General features: G+C 41.2%; 1 protein-coding gene across 4 annotated transcripts in view; it reads left to right on the forward strand.

Annotated features, from left to right (window-relative positions):
- Positions 1 to 26826, forward strand: part of CNST (consortin, connexin sorting protein) — a 72974-nt gene that overhangs the window by 37967 nt on the left and 8181 nt on the right. For 3 of the 4 annotated variants that reach the window (XM_053302382.1, XM_053302362.1, XM_053302372.1), the window contains 5 exons: positions 178 to 292; positions 7931 to 7952; positions 8145 to 8241; positions 14357 to 15243; positions 24469 to 24604. In XM_053302382.1, coding sequence (XP_053158357.1) covers positions 178 to 292; positions 7931 to 7952; positions 8145 to 8241; positions 14357 to 15243; positions 24469 to 24604 — 1257 coding nt within the window. The remainder of the gene's footprint in view (positions 1 to 177; positions 293 to 7930; positions 7953 to 8144; positions 8242 to 14356; positions 15244 to 24468; positions 24605 to 26826) is intronic. The other variant, XM_053302391.1, reaches the window with a different exon arrangement.

Raw genomic sequence — 26826 nt, forward strand, 5'->3', positions numbered from 1 at the left:
AAATAAACCCTGTTGTCTTGTTTTCCCATTTAATTTCCTTGAAAAGAGACATCATTAGTATTGTGGGTTCCTGGCTTTTAGTTTACTGCTATAGTTATTTTTAATGCTGTATTCACTTTTCATTTATTATGGAGACATTAGTTTATTTCTAAAATAATGTTTGTATATTTGATGCAGAAAAAAAATGGAAATCAACACCATCCAGTGAAATTCCAATTTTAAAGAATTCTGCTAAAGGTCTGGATAATGAAGAGTTAGATAAACTTGCTGAACTTTGCACATCACACCAGGAGTAAGTAATACAAATGATTCTTCTTGGCCATGATCCCTAGTGTGTGTTTAGTTGCACTCAGGAGTTGTGTGTGTGTCCAGTGATACACTTTACTCTTTTTTTCTTTGAACAGCAGTCTTCCAGTGTGCAGTACAAACTGGTTTTGAAACTGCTCAAAGTTTCAGAAGTGGCTTGCCATTTAACACACACAGCTGCTACTCAAAGAAAAAAAAAATTCTCTGCACCAAGCATGTGTTTTGGACTGTGATGGAATGAGTAAGTAAAAAATTAAATGACTTGCCTTATGTTTATTGTAGTATGTGTCCGAACCAAAGTGCCATACTGCTAGGCAAGAAAATTAAAATCCAAAAATACAGGAAGATTAAATCTGCTTAAATCTTCACACACGAATTCAGGTGTCATGTTCACTGGTCCTCCAAACCATGGTTTGGTCTCAAACATTCCCTCCTCTTCTTTCAATTGCTTATTGTCTGTTGGCAAGATTATAGAATTATAGAATTTTGAAGTTGGAAAGGACCTTGGATGTCTTCTAGTCCAACTCCCTGCTCAGTTAAGGAAGCTGCTACAGCATCTCTGCTTATCCAACTTCTGTTCCAAATCTTTCAGCAAAGGAGAGCTCATCTCTGCACTGTCAAACATTTCTTAGAGTTAGAAAATGTTTCCTAACGTCTAGCCTAAATCTGCTTCCTTACAGTTTCAACCCATTACTTCTAGTCCTGCCCTCAGGAACAACAGAGAACAAGTTTACTCCTTTTATGTGAAGGCCCTTCATATATTTGAAGACAGTTGGCATAATTGCCTTCTTGTTTAGAGGCTAAATATACCCAGCTCCTTCAACCATTCCTCATAGGACTTGGTTTCTAGACCTCTTATAATCTGTATTGCCTTCTTCTGAACCCATTCCAGTTTATCAAAATCCTTTCAAAAAAATTGAATATGGATCAAGACAATCTATGTCATCTAAGACTGCTGTTCTAGAAGAAGAGGATCAAGCGTGCAGTGCTTGTCCCACTCCAGACAAACCATATGCTGATTCATAATGGTCAAGATTGGATGAATCCAAATGTTTGTGTGTTTTTCCTCCCAGTAGTGGTCTGATCACTGCTTCCTTTAATAGAGAGGGGGGAAAATCTTCCCTCAGTGGGGCATCACTGTTCTAAGCAGACTAACTTGATTCTCATAGCTGGCCTTAACCAGTCATAAGGGGAAGGGACTGAGCTGTGGTTCTCCAAACATGTGGTCAGCTTCCCCAGATAACAAGGAGTTAAATCCTTCCAAACAAGCGTAAGGATGCTATCTGTATGTTTCATACCTACCAATGGAAAAAGTCTCAAGCAGAAAAGCACCTCCCTGCTTTGGCCCCTGGGATGGGGGCAAAAAGAGTAACCCCTTCCTGGAAACACCTCCCCCCACCCAGACCAGTCCAAGAGTGAAGTAGATTAAATGCCTGGATTAGGAGTGGGAGGGCTGTTCTTGCCACTGCTAAGCAATTCTTCTCATAGACAGAAGACTTGATGGCAGTTAGAATCCTCACAGTAGGGGACTTGATGGAATTGCCCTTTCCCTTGTCAATGCCAGTGGTGGTTCTGGCTATCTTGTCTTGGTGGTATGCACCAGGTTTTATCCTCATCCAGAACAAAACCATGGATCCTGGCTACTTGCTTAGAGGCTTACCAGAGTGCAACTGCAGGACTAGTGTGTGGCTGACATCCGATGGGTTGAGTGAAAGGTCAGAAGAGAACATGGGCACTAGCTGACTAGATGCCCTTTTCCTTATATGTCTTACTCGCAAAGCCTTCCCTTCCCCTTATAGTGCAAGTCAAGGTGTTACTACATTCTCCCCTTCCTACAATCAAATATTCTGTCAAACCCCTAATAATTTACCTTATCGTAAGACGAACTTTGACAAATTTTCTTTGGCTCTCTAGGAGCAAGCCCAAACATGTAGGAGCCAGGCAATGGACGCTTGAAAAAATTACTGCACTTAGTGATGAAATTCTAGAGCAGGGAGAGTAAATATGCTTCTTTTTATCCTAATTACAAGTAGCATACTTAGAAGAGAAGCAGGACTACCTAGGACAAATAAATATTTTATTAATGTATATAAGAGCCCCTGGTGGCACAGTGGTAAAACTGCCGCCCTGTAACCAGAAGGTTACAAGTTCGATCCTGACCAGGGGCTCAAGGTTGACTCAGCCTTCCATCCTTCTGAGGTCGGTAAAATGAGTACCCAGAATGTTGGGGGCAATATGCTAAAATCATTGTAAACCGCTTAGAGAGCTCCGGCTATAGAGTGGTATATAAATGTAAGTGCTATTGCTATTGCTATTGCTATTGCTATTGCTATTGCTATTGCTATTGCTATATTTAATGATAGTTTCAGGAGTATACTATCAACATATGAAGAAAGAAGTGGGGCAGATCTCCTCATACTTTTTAAACAGCTTAAGTTCTATAAATACATATATTTTGAAAGTGTGTTACTTAAATATGCCCTCTAAAAGCTAAAAATATATATACCGTAGGAAACGTGAAAGAACAGCATCTTCTGTCCATAGAGAAAGAGTTCACATCTCTCAGGCTCAGCTTCAACAAAATAATTATTGTTTAAAGTGGGGGCAATACATTACCTTGAGAAAGAAATCCCCCCACTTTCCTTCCCACCTTCCCATCCCAGGCACACTCTGATGCCTCACGCCACCACCACAGTCGCCATTGCTGCTGTTCCAACTTCATGCACCACGTGACCCATCAGTGCCTTTCCTGGGGGTGGAGGGCGGTTGGCATCCAGGAAAACGTGGTGCTGGGGAGATGGCAGTGATTAGGTCATCAAGTGAGCCAGCCAGGTTCTGCTGCTCAAGTAGCAGCAACACTGGCACCAAAGAATCATGGAATGCCCAAAGCTGCAACAGCCGCAGGGGCAAATATCAGAGGATACCCAAGGAGGGGGAGGCAGTGAGGTAAAAGAGATGGCGGCTGTGTCCCAGTGGGAAAGGAACACATGGAACTTCCTCCTCTCCATGTAGCAGCAGCAAGCCTGGCCGTTCACATGGCTAGCCGCTCTGTTCCCTTTCAGCCAACAAGTGCATGCTCTCCTCCTACTCGAAAGCTGTGGTAAGCAACACATCTTGCCCACTACTGCCTCCTCCAGCATAGAGTCCTCCTTAGCTATATTGAGCTGGAGCTCATGTTCTTGCAGTCTGGCTGCTTCTTGCAATACTGCTCCATGCAAAAAGGGAAGAGGGACCCGTTTGCTTACATGGTGCAGGTGGAGGAGGAGCCGGGCATGCCCACAAAGACTCGGAGAGGGAAAAGAGGAGTTAGGAAGGGTGTTATAACAGTGGAGAGGAGGAGGGGATGGCAAGAATGGGCTTTGGCCTAGGGAGCAGAATTGCTATGAAGCAATTGTTGAGCTGGTTTTCTCTAGGCACCATGGTTACATTTCTAGGCGCCATGATGCTCCAGCGCCTAGGGTTTGTCATGCCCTGTCTTTACTGAACTGGTCATGTTGAGTCTTAACTACTGAACATAGTTACCCTAGTGGAATCATAGTTGCAAAAGGAGTCCTTCTACCTTATATTGAATGGTGTGAAGCCTCACATATAAACAGTCTGCAGAGCTGCCTAGCAAAGCACGGTTTGGGATAGTAATTGATGGTACATTTGGCAAATTTCCTTTATGAGCAGCTCTGTAGGCTGGGAAGAGTTTTAAGGAATTTAACTTTCTCTTTGAACATTTTAAAATATGCCTGCAATGCAGAGTTAAATAAAGGTGGAGGGCAGGCATCATATTGCCTGAATATGAAGTTGTAACCACTAAGGCACTGTAACAGGTTTTTTTAATGTGGTTTGAAGTGGGTGTTATACTGGCTTAAGTTCTTTATTCTTGGTTTCCTCATGACTGTATGGTGGCTGTTCTAATTTTTACCTGGTTTCAATTAGTATTCTAAAGTATACTTATTTTGGGCAGGGTCTTTTTTCTGAGTTCTGGGCTTTTTTAATTTCCTGTTAGCGAGATGTCAAACATTATTCAAAGTGTCAGTGTGTGAGTGAAGACACTCATACGGTCAAAGTTTGAAATGGAAGTATACATTTGGAGATGCCTTTTGTGATCTGGGGGTTTGGGTTGTGTATTTGTTTGATTTATCTTTGATTGATTTGTGTGTGATGGTGCTGAGGATATAATGGAGACTAATGGATTCCCAACAGTGTATAGCTGCTGGGTTGGTGACAGTCTGTAGTTCGATGGTGGCACACATGCCCTGCATACAAAAGGTCCTGCTTTCAAGGCTTGGTATCTCTTGCTAAAAGACCTCACATGATAGGGAATGGAAATAGCTCTGATTTGGAAAACCACATCAGTTGGAAGAGCACTAATGGGCTAGGTGGCCCAATGGCCTGACTTGATTGAAGACCGCTTCGTATATTCAACAAGGAAGAAAGAGTGCTAGTGCTGACCCTTAGGTGAGTCTCTCAGACCTAGTTAGACCTGGGAGAGCTTGTGTTTTGTAAAGAGGTGAGTGTAACACTTAGTACTACAAGGGTACAGAGCTTCCCCTCCTCCACCAGATTCTTGTTCTACACATTGCTTGTTGTATCCTGCACTTAACACAATCAATCTTAGTTGCCTCTTTCCATCAGTTACCTGTTTCCATTGCTGTTTTCTGCTCTTCACCATGTCCCCCTTTCCGACCAATCTATTTCTAACTCATCCCATTATTCTACCCTTCCAGTGTGTCCAATAATTGTTTTCCTCTACATTTACTCTTTTCTGTTCTCCCCATGTACTGCTGCCATGCCATTTATTTAGTGGATTAACCATTACCTATCATCTCCCCCAACTTCCATCCTTTTCTCACCATCACTGAATGCCTTCATACTTCCCCTACACACAAATTCAGATGCCCAGATTCACGTTTTGGCTCTGGTCAATATTCAGCAAGCTGAACCCAAACCCCCAGTGATACTACCCTGGCTCAGCTTGACATTCTGGCAGTAGCATCCTCTTTGGATTGTACTTCATGAGTGGTCCTCTCTCCAAGGATAGAGAAAAGATCAGCGAGTGATCAAAGCAATGAGACCCGCTAACCCTGTGTGTTGGCTTACTGCTTTGTGTGTATTGCAAGTTAACTGTAGTTGAAAGTCAGTAGTTTTTTCAAGAAAGCACATTTCCTGGCTGTCCCACTCCCTCCTCAACCAATATGAGGATTTTTCAAATGTACAGTGTCAGGGAAAGTGTGACACAGAGGGGAAATGCTTGACTGACAAGCATGAGGTTGCCGGTTCGAATCCCCGCTGGTACTCTATTGGGCAGCAGCGATATAGGAAGATGCTGAAAGACATCATCTCATACTGCGTGGGAGGAGGCAATGGTAAACCCCTCCTGTATTCTACCAAAAGAAAACCACAGGGCTCTGTGGGTGCCAGGAGTCAAAATCAACTTGATGGCACACTTTACCTTTACCATTCTGAGAGTTCTGAGGATGGTCACTGCAGATGCTTTCCCCCTTCAAGGCTGCTTTAGAACTCCAAGCCCCCAGTGTCCTGTCCTGTCTGTGGGTTGGTTGTTCTGTGCTGCTTTGCTGGAAGCTTTTATGAGGCAGACTTTTCAGTTCACTTTCTGTGCCTTTCTGAAGTGTAGCACAGTGGGTTAAGAATGTGAGCTGGGAAATCCCCACATCAGATTTCACCTCAACCATAATGGTTTCCTTAGGCAAATCACATTATCTCCGCCTCTGCCCTCAATCTGCAACATAAAGCTAATGATACTGGCCTACATTATAGGGTGGTTGTAAGTGCTGCTGAGAGGATTGCATGAGTGCAATAAATAAAGCCCTTCTGAAATCTCCACTCAGCCATGAAGCCCACTGCACTGGGTGATCTTTGTTAAATTTTTGCTTCTGATGTCCAAAATTACATGTTTGCTTAAACAGATTTTGAAGAGGCATGATTACATCCAGAAGAGACTCTTTTTTGACATACATAGTCGTTGGGGATGGGAGGTGGTCCATTTTTTATGTGGAGTGCAGGGAGGGGAAGGTGCTTACCTGTGTGCCATCATTCTACCTGAAATTGAATCCTGGAGTGGCTATTTGCGATTATCTGCACACACTCCCAGCAGATGCTCTATCAGGTTAAAGAAGCATACCTCTTTAAAATGTGTCCCAGTAAACCTGTAATTTGGATCTCAGCCCAACCTATCTCACAGGGTTCCTTGTGAGGAAAAAATGAAGCAGAAACGTATTGCTGTGTGTTTGGGGTAGTTCTCTGGCTGGCCATTCTTTTATACGCTCATAACTGTTAACAACTGTGCACCAGTGATTAGCTGATCCTCCTCCCCGCCCCTCTCCCCAGCGTTCCCTGCAAGGGGTTTTCTGGGGTCAGCCCATGTGAAAAGAGCAGGCAAGCTGCTCAGTGAGAGACTGAAGAAGAGATTTTAAAGAGAGCCTGCCTGGAATGAATCAGAAAGTGCTGTGTCTTGGGATGCAGAGTTTAGCCCCTCTGATATGCCCTGCTGCTGATTTCTAAGAATTATCTGCTAAGAATGTTCCTTCCTTGATACAGTGCTCAACCTATATATCTGTGGAAACAAACTAGATATTACATAGATACCATCACTCTGCTGTGTCTCCCCTTTCATACAAAACTGGAATCCAAGGCATGCTGCAAACCCCTGGAATTACCTCCTGCTTGGGGAAGTGGGACAACCAAGGCAGCAGAGCACTCTGTGTGCCACTCTGAGCTTCTTGGAGGAGGAGTTTTTTAAAAAGGTATTGTGTGTGGTGGTGTGGGGGCATGTTCAAAAGCCCCATTGCCCTACAGGGCTCACCAAGGAGCACTCTGGACTCCTGGCTAAATCACCTTTTTCTCCTTTACTTGGCCCTCCTGACATCAACAGTGTGTGATAGAAATCTTATAATTCAGTACAGTATGTTTGTTAAGTATTTGAGGTATGTGATTGGTCTTTGCTAAGTCCTGGAGACTTGAATTGCATAAATGTTAAAAGGCTGGGCCTTGCTGCCAACTGTTATGGTTTTACACAGTTTTCTATATTTCTAAGACAAGTTCCTATTTCTGTGGAAGTAGATAGAACTGACAACTGAACCAAATAGAGAAAGTGGCTGTGATACAAAGTACTACAGAATGTCAGGAGAGCCTCTTGTTTCACCAATTCTCATCCACTTATGAGTCTAATTTCTTGCAAGGACAATTCAAACAGGAAATGGTAATATTTTCTCCAGTCTCTCCCAATCATCTGAAAGTGACTGGTAATTCTCCCAGTAGTCACTTTCAACCTGGAAGAGTTCTTTGAAAGCTGACACTGTCTCTGACTTTTGTATAAACACATGAACACAGAAGTATAAGGACACTTCTGACGTCTTGTCTTGATTTCCCCACTTCTACTGCCTTCTGCGCCATTAGTGATAACTGGCGTTTATAATGATGTTAGCATATGGCCTGGCTCTGTGCTTTGAAACTATGCTGGCGCAGATAGTGTTTCAGCATTGGAAACTTCTGTGCTAATATTAGAGCATGGAAAGAACTAATCTGATTTGTTGTCTAGTTTTGATGACGTTTGTTGTGAAGCATATTTTGGTGAAAGCGGCTGTTTATTTTTTATTTTCTTTTTTGGTTGCAGGCCACTTGTCTCCAGAAGCAAGGTAAGCACTGTAGTTTCCCATTACACAGTTTTGCAATTAAGGTGGGGGTGGGGAGGCGGGAGGCGGGGTGGGATCTCCATTAACATTCAAACAAAAGTTTACTGTAATCAACAGAGCTTCTTTCCCATAGCATGGGTTGTATGGAATCAAAAAAGCAGAATTCAATGACAGGAATGTCATTCTACTTTGCAGCGAATATGTGAAGAAAAATCCCAGGGACGTGATAATTTATTAGGTTTAAAGATCTCTGAAGAGTCAAAAGAAAAAGGTGCCGTTGCACGTGAGTCAGGTACCTCTTTTGTAAATTGTGTGTGTGTGATTTTTTAAATGACATTGTTTAGAAGCTTGTATTTAGAAAAGCAATAGTTTTGCTTTTTTGGGGGCAGAAGTAAGGTAATCCTGTTTCTGATATCATAGAGTATTATAGGAAGATACATTAAATAATAAAAAATATTTGGACTACAGTCTCTTTATGGATAGTACTTTAAACAATACCTTGCACTTCCTCTGTATTAAACATTGTCCATGACTGCACTACATTGGATAAAAGTGACACGGAAACTGGGAAAAGCGCGAAGGTGGCTGCAGTGCAGTCAGCTGCTTAAGTGTTGTCTGCTTGGATATGTTCTCCTGCACTGCCCCCAAATTTTGGTCATCTTGCTGAAAGTTAGCAGGGGGAGCCCAGACAAGCAAGCAGTAACAGTTCTCTTTGCTTTAGCACAATATAGTAGACTGTTTAGTCCTCCTTGCACTGTAGAGGCATAGTATATGATACTCATGAGTAGAGTTTCAGGTTTCCATTTTGTACCTTGCAGCCGGGAAAGTAATGTTTATAGGGCATTTTTCTTTTCCTGCTTGGGAAATGTCAAAAGATCTTTTTGTCCTCTTCTAACGAGAACGTAATTATTGCTCTCTTAATAGCTGTGTCCTTATATGACTTTACAGGAAGGTAGTTTCATTCTTGTGCACAATTTTTTTTGTAAGCTAGACATGACAGAGTAGCCATGGAAATGTCTATGAAACGGGGAGCATGGAGGAGAAAAACAAAACCTTCCCTTCCCACCCACCCCCCTTTATCTTGTTGCGCTCAGCTGCTTTAAACAGTTTTCTACCAGCCCATCTCTGAAATAGGAAGTGAATCGGGGCAGGAGAAAACTGCATCAGAGCAAAGTAAGCTTAAGTGTGTGTGTGTGTGTGTGTGTGTGTGTGTGTGTGTGTGTGTGTGAGAGAGAGAGAGAGAGAGAGAGAGAGAGTGTTTCATTTCCCTCTTCTGCATACTCCTTTTTGGGTAAAGAATTGACCCACACCCATTTCATGTGTAAATGAGACAAAGTATGAATGTGGCTGCCTATCATTTCTGATTTTGCCCTGAGTTGCCCTAACTTACAAGAAGGTTTCTCAGTTTTTCTAATTATGTTCTGTTGTTGAACATTTTATCTACCCCTGCTAACTGGGCAAAGAGACCCCTTTTATAGTGGTGGTTCTCTTCTAAGTAGTGGGAGAACAAATGACATCATTGAATCCAGTATAGTGTCTCTCCAGGGGTTATGCTGGTGTCTCTTTTTGTAGCTTGATGTTTGGTTTGTTTGTTTGTTTTGTAGCTTGGTGTTCGGTTTGGTTTGTTTGTTAGACTGTGAGCCCTCTGGGGACGGGGACATCTTCTGTTTTCTTTTGATATGTAATCTACTTTGACAACCTTTTGTTGAAAAGAGGTTTATACATCTTTGTAATAATAATTTTCTTCTCCAAAATGTGGCTGACTTCTTTTGTAGCACTTCTCAGTATTAGGGATGTGCACAAAGTGTTTCATCCACATCCCAGGAGTGGGGGCGACAAGGGCGGGCACTTCAAAAGGAGGCAGGTCCATCGCTCCTCCGCTGCCCCACTGCAACACTGTTGGTATTCAACGTGGCATGGCTGCAGTGCTGCTCCCAGCAGCCCATGCATGGTGTTGAGATGTAAATGGCATTTGCACCTGCGTGGACACCATTTGTGTGGTCAGCAACACCATGCTGATCACGCAAATGGCACCCGCATATGCGGAGGTGCCATTTATGTGCAAACACCGCCTGTGAGCTGCTGGGAGCAGCACGGAAGCTGCGCAGTGCTGTCAGTGCCGCAGCAGGGGGGCAGGTAAGACCTGCCTTTCTCCTTTCAAAGCGCCTGGTTGCCACCTGTGAAAAGATTAGGCTGGGGCAGCTTGAAGCGTTTCAGTGCCTTGAATTAGAGGCGCCGAAACGCTTCATGCACATCCATACTCAGTATCTAATGTGTTTTATGTCTAACGTCAAAATAACTTTGTGAAAGAAGTTAGGCTGAGAGGTTATGAGTTGCCCAAAACCCTCAATGAGCTTCTTGTCGAAAAGGAAATTTAAAACCATGGACCCCAACACAACCTTTAGTCCACAGCACCAAACTAATCCTACATTTGTAGCCTCAAGTATAGCTTTTTAAATAGTAATGCAAAGGGTGCATTTGGGGTAATTTATGTGCATTTAAGTATAAAATGACACTTTAAAATTGAGCCATATTTTCATAGGACAAATGTGCAGTATTTGTACAAATGTTGAGAATTCTCAAATGAAGAATTTAAACTTTACACTCAAAATCATTAGGCTAGTTCACATGATCGGTAACTGGGTAGGACAAGTGTCCTACTCAAGTTCGGGAGCTGTGTGTGTTCCCATTTTCGTGAATGTGTGCAAGTAAAAAAGCAAGGTAGGTAAGTGATCATGTCTGAGGCTTGCACTGGATAGGAGGGCTTTTCCTCCTGCCTCGTTAAATAGCTGGGTACACTCAAAATCAGTAGGTTCAGCCCTCCTAGCCAGCATGAGCTTCTCACACAATCACTTCCCCACCTCCTATCTTACTATTTAATTGTATACAATCACAAAATGGGAGTACATACAGCTCCCAAACTTGGGTAGGATACTTGTCTTACCAATGACTGATCATGTGAACTAGTCAACAATCTACTGATACTGTTAGCTGCAATATACTTACAATTATTTCAATACCGATCAGACAGAATGCTGCAAATTTTCCTATACATCTATATACTTTATCACTAACCACAAGGAGATAATCCTTAGACTAGAAGGATTAATTAATGCCTATGATCATTTAATTTATTTATTTTATCATTGTTGCCAACAATCAAGTCTACTATAATGTAGGCACATCTGTTAGGAGAACTGGTCAAACAGAAACAGAATTCAGGGGCACAATTTCAGTCTACCATTATCCAGACAAGTGTGTCTGTGTCTGGTTATTTAAGTGAGTGGTTATTTAAACTTTACACCTCCTCATACTTCTCAGCTGATGCATGGAGAGTTTTAGTTTAAATAGCCACTTTCCCCGCTTCTCAGCTGATGCGCATGGAGGTTTAAAGTTTAGCCACTTTTCCTACAGTTGCTCCATCTACTCTCACCACAAGAGTGGATTGTTTAGCTAAGGAACTAACCCAGTTTGGGGTTTAGGTCATGCACTCCAATATCATGATTTCCTAAAGTTACCCTGCAATATTAGAGGCCTCCTGGTTTTTATTTCTTCAACTTGCCTAGCAATGTAACAACAGGCTTCATCTACTAGTTTTAAATAAATAAATGCTGCCCAGGGGCGTAACAAGGCTGGAGTGGGCCCAGAGACAAAATTTTAAAATGGGCCCCTCGCTGATACATACACACTCACTTCACATGTGACTTCCCTCTGGGGGGCCCCTTGAGGTGTGGGGGCCCCCAGGCAGCCGCCTCCCCTTGCCTAATGGTAGTTACGCCCCTGATGCTGCCTTTTCAGTAAGCTCAAGGCAGCTTATAACAACCAGTTAAAACAATTTAAAAAATCGAAAGAATTCCAGAAGATACTTTGTCAAAATAAAATAGCAGGTATAAGACAAGAGTGAGATTAAGAACATGTTTGAATAAATGTGTCTTTAAGCAACAGCAGAAACAATGAACCAAGGGGCTTTATGGATCTCATGAGGGACGGAACTCCATAACCTTGGCATGACTAAAGAGAAGGCTCTCTCCTGAGTTTCTACCAACCATCCTTCCAATTTAAAGTTGGGACACACAGGAAGACCTCCCAGATGACCATTAAGAGTGTGCAGGGGACATATCTTCCCTAAAATGCCTGTTTGGAGGCGTTAAAGGGCTGGATGAGGGATAACGAACTGAAGTTGAATCCAAATAAGACGGAGGTACTGACTGGAGTTGGCGGGGTGGTGGTGGTGGTGGTCAGGACCCGAGAGATGGTTTGGATCTGTCTGTTCTGGATGGGGTTACACTCCCCCAGAAAGATCAGGTATGTAACTTGGGAGTGCTGCTGGACCCAAAGTCTCCATGGTTTCTCAGGTTGAGGCATTGGCCAGGAGCGCTTTTTATCAACTTTGGCTGATATGCCAGCTAAGTCCATTTCTAGAGGTAAATGACCTTAAAACAGTGGTACATATGCTCGTAACCTCCAGACTTGACTACAGTAATGCACTCTGCATGGGGCTGCTTTTGTACGTAGTGTGTAAACTACAATTGGACGGGCACGAACCGAGGTTCATGGCACTGGTTCAGCACTGAACTGGTTCGGACAAGGTCTGAACCAGTTCGGCGCCGCGGGGAGGGGAGTGGCAAGCGGGAGCCTCAAAAAAGAGGAGTGCAGTTCCTTGCCTGCCCTCCACTGCCACATGCAGCTTCCTGCTGTGGAAGCACCCATCCCAAGAACCCATGCGTGGTGCCGGCGTGCACGGGTGCCATTTGCGTGATCAGCAACACTATGCTCCTGTTTTTCTCCTCTTTTTTAAAAAGCTCCTTAAAAAAAAAAAAAGTTCCCACTCCCCTCCCCACAGCACTGAACCAGTGCACATCCCTAACCCATGTTTCAAATTGTTGCATCTTTTTTAAAGAGAACTTCTCTATATTAAGTGTCTGAAATTGCTTTTGTCCCAAACTAATTAAATGTTAGATTTTCCCTCAGGATAACTTACTGATGGCTTTTATGCCCCGGGATAACTTATCTTCATGAACCATTTATAAAGAACAGTTAAAATATTAGAGAAAGTAAACATTCTTTACTAAATCCAAAGCTGGATAAAAGTAGGAAGGACTGATAAGCTGAAAATAGCTGAGCATCTCTCTATCACTTAAAACTGATAAGCTCTAACTAAACTTCAGTGCAGAAGGTGAGCTTTGCTATTTTTAATCTTGTTTTCCATAGAACTTAAATATGTGCTAGATAATCCCTTTAGTAATAACATTAATTCACTTGTTTTACATTATAGAATACATGCATATTTGTATACATGTTTTTAGATGACACAAAGGAAACTCCAATAGCTCGCGTACAGGCAGTGATTCATAGAGTTAACTTGCATGGGCATCCTTAATACATTGGGCAGAGTGGTCCAAGCTATGCCTTGTATGCCCTTAAAATAAAGTTAGTGCAGAATTGTACCAGTGAACAAACTCTTGACTTATTTCAACATACCTCCAGATGTGTGGCTATTATCTGTCCCACCTCTTCCATGCTCTGCACTTGTCAATGCCATGCAAGTATTCTTACTGTATTTTATTTATTTTCTTCATTGTTAAATTTGCATACCGCCTTTCATTTAAAAAAGAATCTGAAGGTGGTTCAAAAACAAGACTATAAAAATTACACAATTAAAGTATTAACTAGGATATAAAAACATAGACTGTATCAGGAGCACCACATAAGTATTGCTTCCAAAATATTAGATGCTGCTCTCGCTTAAACTCGATCCTATGTACTCTATAATGTTGTTTTGCATCCATTTATCTTAAAAGTTGAGGACAATCCAGCACATAGTTAAGTACCGTTATCTTAATGAGTCCTGGACATACTTAATGGTGTGTAGGACTGCAGCAAGAAATAGAATGGAGATTTCTATAATATTTTGGATGCTTGGTATTTTCATTTTATTTCAGTAAACTGCATGGCTTTGTATCTTTTAATTGTAGTTAATGCAGTTAAGATAGTTCTTTAGCAGCTTCATAAAATTGTTTGCAAAACTGATTGTTGCAAACATTATGGGGAGAAGGGAAACGATCTGTACAAAATGTTAAAGAGTGAAATTAAGTCATACATTACCAATGATATATAAAAACTTTCAAATATATAATTAATCATACCCTTATTCAACACAATATTAAGATATGCCTTAAGCTCTAAAGGTCAATAAAAAACCAAGTTAGCTACTTTTCTTTTAACTAAACCTTATTGGTATTTTATCCATGAAAATTAATGAAACAAGGCCACTGCTGTCAGCCAGTTCACTCAAACCATTAGAGCAGTGTTATCGGATTACTGATCCTCCCCCCACCCCCACTTCCTACAATGATGATGTATTGAATCACCTTTAAATGCTTCAATTCTCTTCCTGTTGCATTTAGATGCTGAAACTTGGCCTGGCATTAGACCAAAGAAGGAGGATCATCACAAAGAGAGAGAGAGGAGCAAGGGCTTCAAAGCTGATAGCTGTCATACACTTACAGAAAGGGCAAGACTTCAGCTAGCTGTGGGGAAGGACCACATGGAGGAGGAGCACTGCAGTGCTGAATCAACACTGAATCCACCCAGCCAGCCCATAGGGACACAGGGCACGCCTTGCTCTGGCTGTTTATCTTCTAGATCTGCGAGTGAAGATAACAGTCTGCCACTAAGAGAAGAACAGTTCTCTGAGGATGTAGCAAAAATAGAAGCAGCTGCTGAAGAGCCTGCAGCAGAGTGCTCTAGTGAGCCAATGGTAGACACATTAGTTTTGACAGATGCTGATTATATGCCTCCTGATCTAATTTCCACAGATGAAAATGTTCAGTCTGAAAGGAACTTTCTCAGGTCAAAACACTGTCCTGGCTCTACTGTGATTTCTAGTAGCCAGCTGGGAAGCAGCATAGTAAACCAGCAACAGCCTCCTTATGGAAATGAGAAAAAATCTGTCCAGGACAGAACTTCATCAGACATTATTGAGAATGTGTGCTCTGAAAGCAATATGCCTGAACAGGCCAATGTTGCATATGCAAATATATCTGAAGGGATACAAGAAGGAAGAGCAGAACTGGAAGAAGAAGGCAAAAGTGAAGGACCAGAAGACTTCTTTGATCGTTTTTTCAGTGGCATGCAAGAAGATCCCCTCAAATATGTAGATAGCGAAGGGGATGGGGAAACTATTCCACACATGACACCTGAGCAAGCACTTTATAGTTCGTCAGAAGGTTATTCACTAGAAGAAGGATTTTCTTCACTTGACGAACTTGCAAAACGGATAGAGATTGCAGAGGTAAACACTGGCAAAAATGACTTTGAAAATTGTTTGTACTATCTGTTGTTCTATTAGTTGGCTTTTCAACACCTCAATGCTTTTTCCTCAGCATGAAAATGGATAGACGCTAGTTTATGTGTTATGAAAATAATTCTGACGCTTTCCAGGTGTTGAGCTCCCCATTTAGAAAAAGTTTTCATAGCTCCCTAAAAGGAGGCATATGAATAGGATGTGTTCAGTTATTTCCCTCCCACCCCAAATGTCTTTATGTATTTGTTGATAAGCAAGGCTTTTTAAAAAACCCATTGTGTGCTGTATACATTTAAAAGACCATTTACAGCAAACGGTAATTAAATGAGAAATCGGAAAAGTTGAAAAGCCTCCTGGATGCATACCTTATTGGTGCCTTAATATTCCTGACCGTGAAACATTGTGATAAAGACATAGCTGACCAAGGAATGACAACCAAATGACTTGTTTATCTTTATGAAAATGTAGGTGGGTCTGCCATTGCTCTTTAAACCAAGTGGAAGGAAATGGGAACAGTGAATGAGCACAAAGAACAAAAAGTGTTGTGACATGGGGATTTTAAGTCATTCTGACTGAGTAGTTGTGACTGGAATATGAGGCCCGAGGACAAAAGGCTTTAGGAGCACTTTTTTTAAACTAATGTTCCAGTGCATATATGTCAACCGTGCCACCATTAGAACCAAGAGACTGACAGACTGCACCATATTTTAATAGCTGGCTGACCTTTCTGAGGTCACATCATGCTTCTGGGCATGTTAATTGAGTTGCCTGGGATATTGTCCACAGAAGCCACTCTATTATGCACTGATCTACAAAAACTAGATCTCTCTGTATGTTTTCTCTTTTTCTGAAGGCAAGATAGAGTTATGTCCAAATAAGGTTGTTGAAAGTTGTTTTTGAAAAGTAATGTGTAAAAATACTTTCTAAGTAACCATTCATGGCAGTTTTGCTTCAGTATGGGTGGCTGAAATTTCTAGCAAGAGAAGCAGCCAGGGATATTTATACATGCCTTTCTTAAAGAGCTTTGAGTCCTAATATTTTGACAATATGTGAGGATTAAGATGCAGATGTATTTATTATTTTCTCCCATCTTGTTACGTTTTCTGATGGGATTTTTTAAAATTATGTTGCAAACATTTAATCATTAAATGGCATGAATTTCTTTACAGTACTTCATAGTAGTATTTGAAAAACTGTATAGAGGAAGTCCAATTAAGAAGCCATTGTTGTTTGTCATATAAATATGTGATAGTGTCATAATTTCACATGACAGTTACCACCAAGAATAAATGTGGTCCTGTAGGCAAATAATAATGTTTCCAGAGCTAGCTTGGTATACTGAAAACAAGGCTTCCCCCACTCCAATACTATTGACAAAGAAAGCAGTCGTATTATGGTGGTGCAACGTAATGATACTGGAAGACTGCCACTCAGTCTCAGCCGCATTCCAAGCCCTTCCCTGCCCTCAGACACTACTTTATTTATTTATAAAAACAGGTTAAAACACAGGAAATAAAAACCTGAAAACAATTTAAAACCGGAGTCGGATTAAAACGCTTGGTTGAAGAGATAAGTCTTCAGGTGCTTTTTAAAAGTTGTCAGAGATGGGGAGGCTTGTATTTCAGTAGGGAGCACATTCCACAATCTTAGGGCAGCAACAGAGAAGGTCCATCCCCGTGTGGCCACCAGGCGAGCTGGTGACAACTGGAGATGAACCTCTCCAGATAATCTCAATGGGCGATGAGGCTCATAATGAAGTACCAAAAGGCCTAAGCTGTTTAGGGTTCTATAAGTTATAACCAGCACTCTGTATTTTGCCCGGAAACTTATTGGCAGCCAGTGTAGCTCTTTCAATACAGGAGTAATGTGGTCTCTCCTAGATGACCCAGAGACCAACTTGGCTTTCAGACTACGTACAAAGGCAGCCCCATGTAGAATGCATTGGAGAAGTCAAGTCTGGAGGTTACCAGCATATGTACCACTGTTTTAAGGTCATTCATCTCAAGAAACGGATGCATCTCTGGCCACTACCTCAACCTGAGAAACATGGGAGAGGTATGGATCCAGAAGCACTCCCAGACTGTGTACCTGTTCCTTTTGGGGAAGTGTGACGCCCATATAGAAAAGGCAGATCAAAATCATCTCTAGAGTTCCGACCCCGCACAATGAGTACCTCTGTCTTATCTGGATTCAATCTCAGTTTATTATCCCTCATCCTGCCCATTACCACCTCCAGGCAGGCATTTAGGGAGGCTATGCCTTCTCCTAATGACGTTGACATGGAGGAATTGATCTGGGTGTTATCAGCATAGTGATAACACCCCACACCAAATCTCCTGATGATCTCTCTCAGCAGTTTCATGTAGATGTTAAAAAGCATTGGAGACAGTATGGAGCCCTGAGGGACATCATACATAAGCTCACATTTCGAAGAGCGACAGTCTCAAAGTGACACCATCTGGAATCAGTCCAAGAGGAAGGAGCGGAACCATTGTAAAACAATGCCTCCTTCCCCCAACACTCTCAAATGTTCCAGAAGGATACTGTGGTCAATAGTATCAAAAGCCACTGAGAAATCCAATAGGATCAACAGAGTCACCCTTTCTCAGTCAATTCCCAATTGGAAATAATCCATCACACCAACCAAGGCAGTCACCAAAAACCAAGCCCACCCAAAAACCAGTTTGATATTCATTCATTTATTCATTTATTTTGTTTAACGTATTTATATACCGCCCAAAAGCGAGTGTCTGGGCAGTTTACAACAAAACAATAAAAACAACCGATAAAAAGATTAAAACATTTCAACAATTAAAATTAAAAACATTAAAACTATTAAAAACACAATTAAAACAATATCTAATTAAAAGCCTGACTGCCTTTTGTGTCTTGACTGCCTTTTAAAAAGTTTTAAGATATGGGGAGGCTCTTATTTCAGCAGGAAGTGTGTTTCAAAGCTTTGGGGTAGCAATGGAGAAGGTCCATCCCTGAATAGCCACCAGACGAACCTCTCCAGATGATCTCAATGGACGATGTGGTTCATAGCAAAGAAGACATTCTCTTAAATGGGTCTAGATAATCAGTTTCCTCCAAGACTCTCTGAAGTTGGGAGGCCATCACAATCTCAATTACCTTGCCCAGCCAAGGGAGGTTGGAGACAGGCCTATGATTGCTTAACTCTGAGGGATCCAATGCAGGTTTTTCCGGAAAGGATCTAATGATTGCCTCCTTAAGATAATGGTTTTCTCCCTTGCACGAGAGAGCTGATTCTCCCAATCTGGTCTCAGCAAGAGGAAAGCTAGGAAGGAGGAAGGAGCCAGAAGTAGTGGGAGTAGCAGCAGAGGAAGGAGAAGACAGTGATGGCATGATGGAGGAGGAGGGCTGGTGTAGCGCGACCCCATGTAGTAGCGCGACCCCATGTAGCTTTTAAAGTAAAGGAGGCAGCAGAGCAGGAGGAGGAAGTGGAGGGATGGAAGAAAGCGACCCCACGTCCATTTCAAAGTAAAGGGGGGGGCTGTTTACTCGGACTGGCAATGACTCTACAAGGTTTATTTCTTGCGCAAATGCATGGCATGATTGCTGGGTGTGTTCTTCTGCATTTTACCCATGATCTCTCTCTCTTGGTTTCTGAGTGCCCAACAAGATGTGTGAATGTGTGGCATGGTTGCTGCATGCTTTTTTCTGCATTTTCCCCATGATCGCCCTTGGTTTCTGAATGTTCAAGAAGCTCTAAGCTAGAAATATGGGAATTAGTCATAGAACTAGAAATATGGGAAGTTGATGTGCAGGTGAAGCACAGCGAGAACTCCTTTCTAAGTATGAGTACCATAAAGTTTGGATAACAGCATAACAAGGGGCTCCCGACAGAAGGGAATATGAAGTTCTTGCTTATCTGCAGCTAGCATCACTACATACATCATTGATTTTTATTGTGTTATGTGCTCATTTAATAATAATTATAAGGTGTTCTAAAGACTATGTAGCTGGTGGGAAAGCAAGAAACCTATGATACAGGTTTTCAGTTGGCAGACACATGTTATCTTTGACTTTTTGTTCCCAAAACAGTTGCTAGAAACAATTGTTGATTAATGTTTCATGCTGCATTTGAATTTATTGGCATGATGTAAGTAAGAATTTGGACTAAGTTTAGGAATCCATCAAGAGGTGAGCATTGTGTATATATGGGGGCGCCATTAGGTCCAGGTGCCAAAATTACTTAGCTGCACCTCTGGAGCGGGGCTAATTTAAAAAGGTCTCTTGAGTCTGGTGTACTTCATAGACATCAAGGTACTTGCTGTTTTTTCAAATATAGGCATTCTACCTAAGAAAACCACAGGGCTCTGTGGGCGCCAGGAGTCGAAATCGACTTGACAGCACACTTTACCTTTACCTTTAGGTACAATCTGTTCAATCAACTTAAGAACTTTTGTGGGAGCCCTTGTGAACCCTTGAATAAGCAAGAGTTTACAAGAGCAGATATTCTTTACTTTATTATAAGAAAAGTACACAGAATTTGATTCTGGATGATTAAGGGCTATGTTAGGCCCACACAATTTTACTTGTCCTAGATTGAAGCAAAGAGGTGAGGTTAGGCAGCATTTGAAGCCATTTTTTAGAACACGGTTGTAGCTGATTTCAACTGTTTCTCAGTAATCAACAGAAGGTAAAGGGAATCTCTTTTCTAGTTTTGTGATGAAAGATTCTGTTGGGAGTAAAATAACTTTTTGTCATCTGGGAGAACCAAGTTGACTGGATTGTTTACATGTCTTCTTTGAGCATGAGCTGGGCATATTTCCCCCCCACCTACCGCAACCATTATGTGGATATTAGACATGTTTAAATGGACTTTCTGACTTGCACTTCCATTCCTCCTCAAAATTTATTTGTGGTTATATTTGAAATGTTGCCAATTAAACTTAAGAATCCATAAATGTATTCAGACCACTCTTATTTTAAAACCATTTTTGACTATTTTAGTTGCTGTTTGAAAACTGTTCTTCCCCTCACCCCCTGCCCTATGTTTATTATTATAGAACCAGAACCAAAGATACAATGTTCTTATGGGAAACAGAGTGTAATTCAGAGCTAGTGCTTGGTCTCTAAAGAGGGCACAGACCTTGCATCATTTTAACAGCAATCTCTCAGGGCCAAATATGGAGTAATGATGGCTGTCTCCAGAGGGAGTTTCTTCCCCCAGTCTGTGTCAGCTAGAAGCGTGAGCCTCAGAGAGATATAAATCAGGCAAAAGCAAAGGGAGTGGGATGGTATTTGTGTATGAGCAGAGCTGAATCTTTTACTCTGCAGGATTGTATAATGTTCTGGCCTGGCTGCAGTTGTTATACCTAGCAGGGGAAATGAGGACAGTGTAGCAGTTTTACTTTGGTTCTTTATAGTATGTGTATAAGCTTTAATATTTGATTATAAATTGATTACAAGAATATTTGAGTGGAAGCCATGAGTGCTCAGCTACTTCTGGTTTTTAGAACTTTGCTTTTGCTTAGTTCAGTTTGGATAAGAAAACAGGGAGCTAACTTGCAGATAAGAGCAGTTGTTGACTGAAGTATTTAAAATGATTCTGTTGGCAGGTAATTTTTTTTAACCTTTGATCCAAACTTCATTCTAGTTCTGTTTGTATTTTCTGTGTGAAACACTGAAAAATGCGTTGTCCAGATCTGCTTCATGAGATGTTCTTTGGCACAATACTGTATTCCACACAGCTAATCTATGGGAAATGGATAGTATCTTAGCATGTAATATTCGGAAAGCAAATCTGTGTGTAAACTGAATAATGCCTATAGGAAAACTAAAAGCACAACCATTTAACCCTGTTAAAACAAATGGTCTGCAACTTAGGCACTCGGACACCTTACTGCAAATGTATGCATGATTACTCGAAAGTAAGTCTCACTTTGCCCATTGGGACTTCCCCAAAGTAAGTGTGCCTAAGATTACAACCTTCATCATTTATATAAGCGGTGGTGGTTGTGTTATTATAGTACTTCATGTTGCATCAGAGACACAGTTATAATTAAATTGGGGGCTGGGGGAAATGAGGGAAAGGAGCCCATTTTGCTCTCCACTCTGCCTCTCCCATAAAGAATGTGGGAGGGCAGGAGCTCATCCTCATTTTTTGTCCCAGGGCCCACTCCAACCTTGATATACCACTGATGATATTTGCATATCCAAATATCATTAAATATTTAAATCATTAATTATCATTCCTTTTATTTTTAAAAAATAAAAGGAAGTGGTGTGAACTACTAGAAACTGGAAATGATATTCAGAGAAATGGAGATGATTGTTCCATTTGGGCAGGCTGTTAGGAATGTTATGCGTAGTGAAGCCTTGAAGGGTTTTCAGATGCCTATATTCCACCAGTTAATACTGGAGGTTGCAATCTTCCTGTCAGGCTTTATACTGTTATGTAAGAGAGTCCAGGAAAGACTGATCACAATTTTGTTTCTAGCTTGACCACATAAAATTATAATAGCAATAGCAGCTACTACATCTAAACAGTGGAAACCTTCAAAATTAAATAATTCATAAAGTGTTATTAATGGTTTTGCAAATATAACAGAAATAACACATGCCCTCTTCAGGGAGGCTCCTAATCTCATCTCTGAGTACTTTTGCTTTTAGCAGTCCAACTTCATATTGATTTTTATATTTCCCGATATTTTACTTTGACTGAAACCTTCTATTAATACTGAAAGCATCCATAATAGGCACCATGGTAATGTGCCTTGTAATTTTTTTAACCTAACGTTAAAGCTATACTCCACTGCATTTCTAGCACCAGAGCAAAAACAGCAGCAACACTATAAAAGAAGACCTGTCTGTACAAAGCAACAGCTATGGACTCCCCCATTAAAGTGCTTACCAGTGCATTTTAGTCTTTAAGACTGTCCACACACAAAGGATTGAGTTGAAGTATCATCGCTGCATGAGCAGTATCTTGGCTGTGCATGAGATAGTTGTGTTCCTACCCCTGCCACTGTGTTTTGTGTTTTGTTTTGTTTTGTGGCTGGATGATATGTTGTCAGCAGTGCAGGAGAGTACACAGGAGATTAAATGTCTAATCTTAAAATAAAAAGTGTAGAAGCCCCTTGACAATTACACCCCTCGCTGGTGAGTCCAACTAAAAATCACACCACTTTAGCCTGGGTTGGAAAAGTGTAGAGGCTTCTCCCACTTTTGATTTTGAGACTAGTCATTTTCAGCTCCTATGAGAGTCATCTGGCACTAGGATCATAACATGGGGTGGGGGGACATGAAGGTGGTTGTATCATTCATCATAAGCAGGGCTGGAGTGGGCCCAGAGACAAAATTTTAAAATGGGCCCCTCGCTGATACACACACACTCACTTCACATGTGACTTGCCTCTGGGGGGCCCCTCCCCTTGCCTAATGGTAGTTACGCCCCTGATCATAAGTAATGTCATTAGTACTGGCTGACATGATATTTGTACAACCACATCCAGCCAGCACGTCATATCACAATTTCTTTGCAATATGGTCCTAACATTTCATAGGGGCATGCATTGAATGTTGTCTGGATAACCCCTATGTGCAATGTAAGATGAAAACCTCTTTCATTAACCCCTTTAATTATTGAAAGAGATTGTAATAATATTGATTAAAGGTAACATTCAGCTTTGAGAAGAAATTATACCGCATGAAACCTTAAAATCACAATTAAAATTCAGAAAACACATGCCATAAAATTAGAACAATCTATTATAAAACCAAAATAAAGGGCAGTAAAATGCAAAATACAGCATGTAAAACATCACATATAGAGCTTCCTCCAATCAGCTATTAAAAACCTGGCAGAACAGGTAGGTTTTTTAAATCTTGAAGACTGGCAAAGAGGGAGCATCATGAACCTCCTGTGGTAGGCAGTTCCAAAGCCTGAGAGCTCAGCTGAAAAGGCCTTGTCCTGTGAACATACAAATCAAGCCTCTTTCAATGATGGGACACTGAAAAGAGCACATCCAGAATATCTCAGTGTGTGGGCAGAATCACTTACCAGGATTTCAGATATCCAACTCCCAAACCACATAAAGCTTTAAAGGTAATGACTAGTACCTTGAATTGAACCTGGAAATAGATGGGAAGCCACTGTAATTCAAACAGAATTAGAGTAATCTCTAATTTGGAGGCCCAACACCAATACTCTGGCTGAAATATTTTGTAACAATTGTATTTTCTCAATGCTTTTCAGGGGCAGTTCTGTGTAGAGTCCATTGCAATAATCTAATTGAGATGTTACAAAAACATGGGTGACAGGAGCCGTGTGTGCTTGTGTGTGTTTAAGAAAGGGCTGCAGCTGGCACACTAACACTCGTGACTAAAGCTGCTACCCAATTTTTCAGCAGTAGAGCTTTGTCCGAAAGTAGTTGGGCACCTAGCCCTTCAGAGGGCCTGATACCCCATGCAGAATAGGCTGAATCCCCACTCCCAGTTCTGCTGTCCTACTGACTCACCAACACCTGCCTTTGGGCAGGATTAAATTTCAGCTTATTAGCCCACATCCAGTCTATCCCCGAGCTTCAGTTCAGGATACCCATTGGTTCCCTAGTAGAGGTGGGTGTCGACACTGCAGCCCAAATCACCTGCTGACCTTCCCCTTCATATAAATGTTAAATGGTGTGTTGAATAAAATGGAACCCTGTGCGATACCAACATCTTATGGACACTCCATTCCAAATAGGACTACAACCAGTACAGTACAATGCCTCCCAACCCAGAGTGGTAGTCCAAAAGGACACCATGGTTGGTGGTATCAAAAACCAATGAGAGGTCCAGTAGAACCAAAAGGGATGTACTTTGCCTATCCAATTCCCAGTGTACAGTATATCATCAACCTGGTGAGCAGTTTCAGTCCAAATCAATACTGAAAGTCTGACTGAAATGGAACCTGTGGCCAGCACGTGGTCATTTTCTTAGTGTTTAGTTTTTTGTTAATAAATTTTAATTTTGAATATTTAATCTTCTTGTTTTTAATCGTGGTTTTAGCCTGGAATTTTAACTTTTTTGCCTTATTAATTTTTATTCTATATTGTATTTTATATTGTATGTATTTTATTAATGCTATAAGCTGCCCTGAGCAGTAGTGCACTGAAGGTGCGGGGTATTGATGATGATGATGATGCCAAACATAGTCTTTCAATACTGTGCCATTAAACGCTTCTGTTTTATTGTTCCTGATAGACTGTTCCTACAGAGGGGCTGGTGTCCATATTAAAGAAGAGGGATGACAGTGAAGGAAAAACACTTGCTCAACTCCAGCAAAGACAGTCCAAAAGAAGAGTGAGATTCCAAGAAATGGAGGATGCATTAGATCAAGGTAGGCTGCTTGTGGCTGTGGGTGTTGGTGTGCTCTCCCAAGCTCCATGTTCCACAGTCTCTCTTTTAGATATGAAATAGTCTAAACAACTAAGGCAGGACTGCTCTAAAAATAATCCTGACATCTAGATGAAAATGCTAAAGCATATTCATACACAACCATTTGGAGTAATCAGTTTTAAAGTATACAGATTTATGCCGTAGTGTGGGTTTCTGCACTTGCAAAAAGGAAAGGGCGAGGCAAAACAAATGGCCATGTATGTCCTTGCAGTTATTTTTTAAAGAAATATTTGTTTATTTACTCACAGTAATGTCAGAATGTGTAAAACAATATTTTTCCTTGGATGTTAGACATGAAGTGAAAGAAAATATGCCCCATGGGTATGGCCAAAAGGTGTGTTGAGTGTTCACCCCTAAGACGTCTTCTAGAATCCTCTGCAACTTTCAGGGAGATGGTGGCAGACACAGGAGCTCCTCAGAATGCAAGTCAATATGAAAGGCTTTCCCCGGAGGCAGAATTTTTTAAAACCACTGATGAAAACTATTGAGACTATTCCTCTATTATGTCTCATATAATTGGAGCTATATGTTAGGAGGTACATGCTACATTTTCTCTGTGAATGATGACGTGCATTCAGATTGGCCTAAGTCATATATATATGGGCAGCTGCCACATATTGTTAAGCATGTCATCAGTAAAGAACATTGCCTAGTACTGACTTCTAAATTGCTTGTGTCTACCTGGCTGCTTTGGCAAGCTGTAAGATGTGGTTGGCACACTGGTTGTTGTCCCTAACATTCTCTTAGCTGCTAGGAGAAAGTTTCTCCTATGATGTATTTTCAACATGCCCTAGATTTACTAGACCGTTGGCCTCATAACTTCAGTCACTGGTTGGTTTGTTTATTTTTGGTTAGCGTGAGCTTTCTAAATTTGTGTTTTCATCTATTTTACAATGACCTTTCCTCCAAAAGTTAATGCAGAGCATTTGATTATATTAGTTCTCTGTTTTTCTTCATTTACACACATATAATTATGCTATTTATCCATTGTAGCATATTCATAAGGTTTTTGTTCCCCTTTTTAATAATCCCCACTACTTTGCATCAAGAACTGCTTAGATGTATAACCATAGATTTCCTTTTATTTTTGCTTAGTTTTTTATGTAAGTATAAACAGGAATAACAATTGGTCCAACTTTGAATTCAAACCAATCATATAATTAATTTTTGAGAAAACAGAAGTCCAAAACTTAGTTGCTACCCAGCATGGCTACCACAAGTGATGATAAAGTTGTTATGCCCACATTTTCAATACATCAGGTTATAGTCTTCCATTATCTTCTGCAATTTATAGGGCATCATGTACCACCTGGTTAGCAATTTAGTGCCATTATTCTCCAGCTGGAAGAAAGAGAAAAGTCTTAACTCAACACTATTCCCCCCCACCCCCCATTCCTCTAGGATTATTGGCTTACTTGTATTTTCTGGTTTTTTTAGCCATGTAGCTTTCCCCTCACACTTCCCAATATATGTTTGAATGAAGGGTAGAGACTGTAAATCTGAATTAATCATTTTAAGTTAAGTTCCACTAGTAGTATAACTTTCTACATTAAACAACAAAGGATTTGGATACTTTTGTCAAAATACTAAATTTCTTTTTCTCAGCTCTTTTAAGGGGTAAAAGTAAAGTTGTGCCATCAGTCAGTGTCGACTCCTGATGCCCACAGAGCTCTGTGGTTGTCTTTGGTAGAATACAGGAGGGGTTTACCATTGCTATCTCCCGCCCAGTCTGAGAAGATGCCTTTCAGCATCTTCCTATATTGCTGCTGCCCGATATAGATGTTTCCCATAATCTGGGAAATATTCCATTGGGGATTCGAACCAGCAACCTCTTGCTCCCTAGGCAAGTTACTTCCCCACTGTGCCATTAGGGATAGTTCTTGTTTATTCAGGCTGTGGGCCATAAATACGATGAGAGAAAAGCACAAAAATGAACTTAAAGGCAGAAAGGAGCTACTTTTCAGAGCTATGGTGGATGGCTAAAAAAATTACAATGCACGCTTGCCACTGTGAAGGCAAAAGAGGCAACCTTTTTAACAGAGTTCCTATTACTATTTGTGAATAGGCATGTTTTTGTTATTGGTTGAACCACTTGTTCCATTTCTTTCTATCGATCGATCGATTGATTGATTGCCAAGCCTCTGTTCTGTTTTTGCTAGAGAG

Source organism: Hemicordylus capensis, chromosome 1, assembly GCF_027244095.1.
Source record: "Hemicordylus capensis ecotype Gifberg chromosome 1, rHemCap1.1.pri, whole genome shotgun sequence".
Lineage (NCBI taxonomy): Eukaryota > Metazoa > Chordata > Lepidosauria > Squamata > Cordylidae > Hemicordylus > Hemicordylus capensis.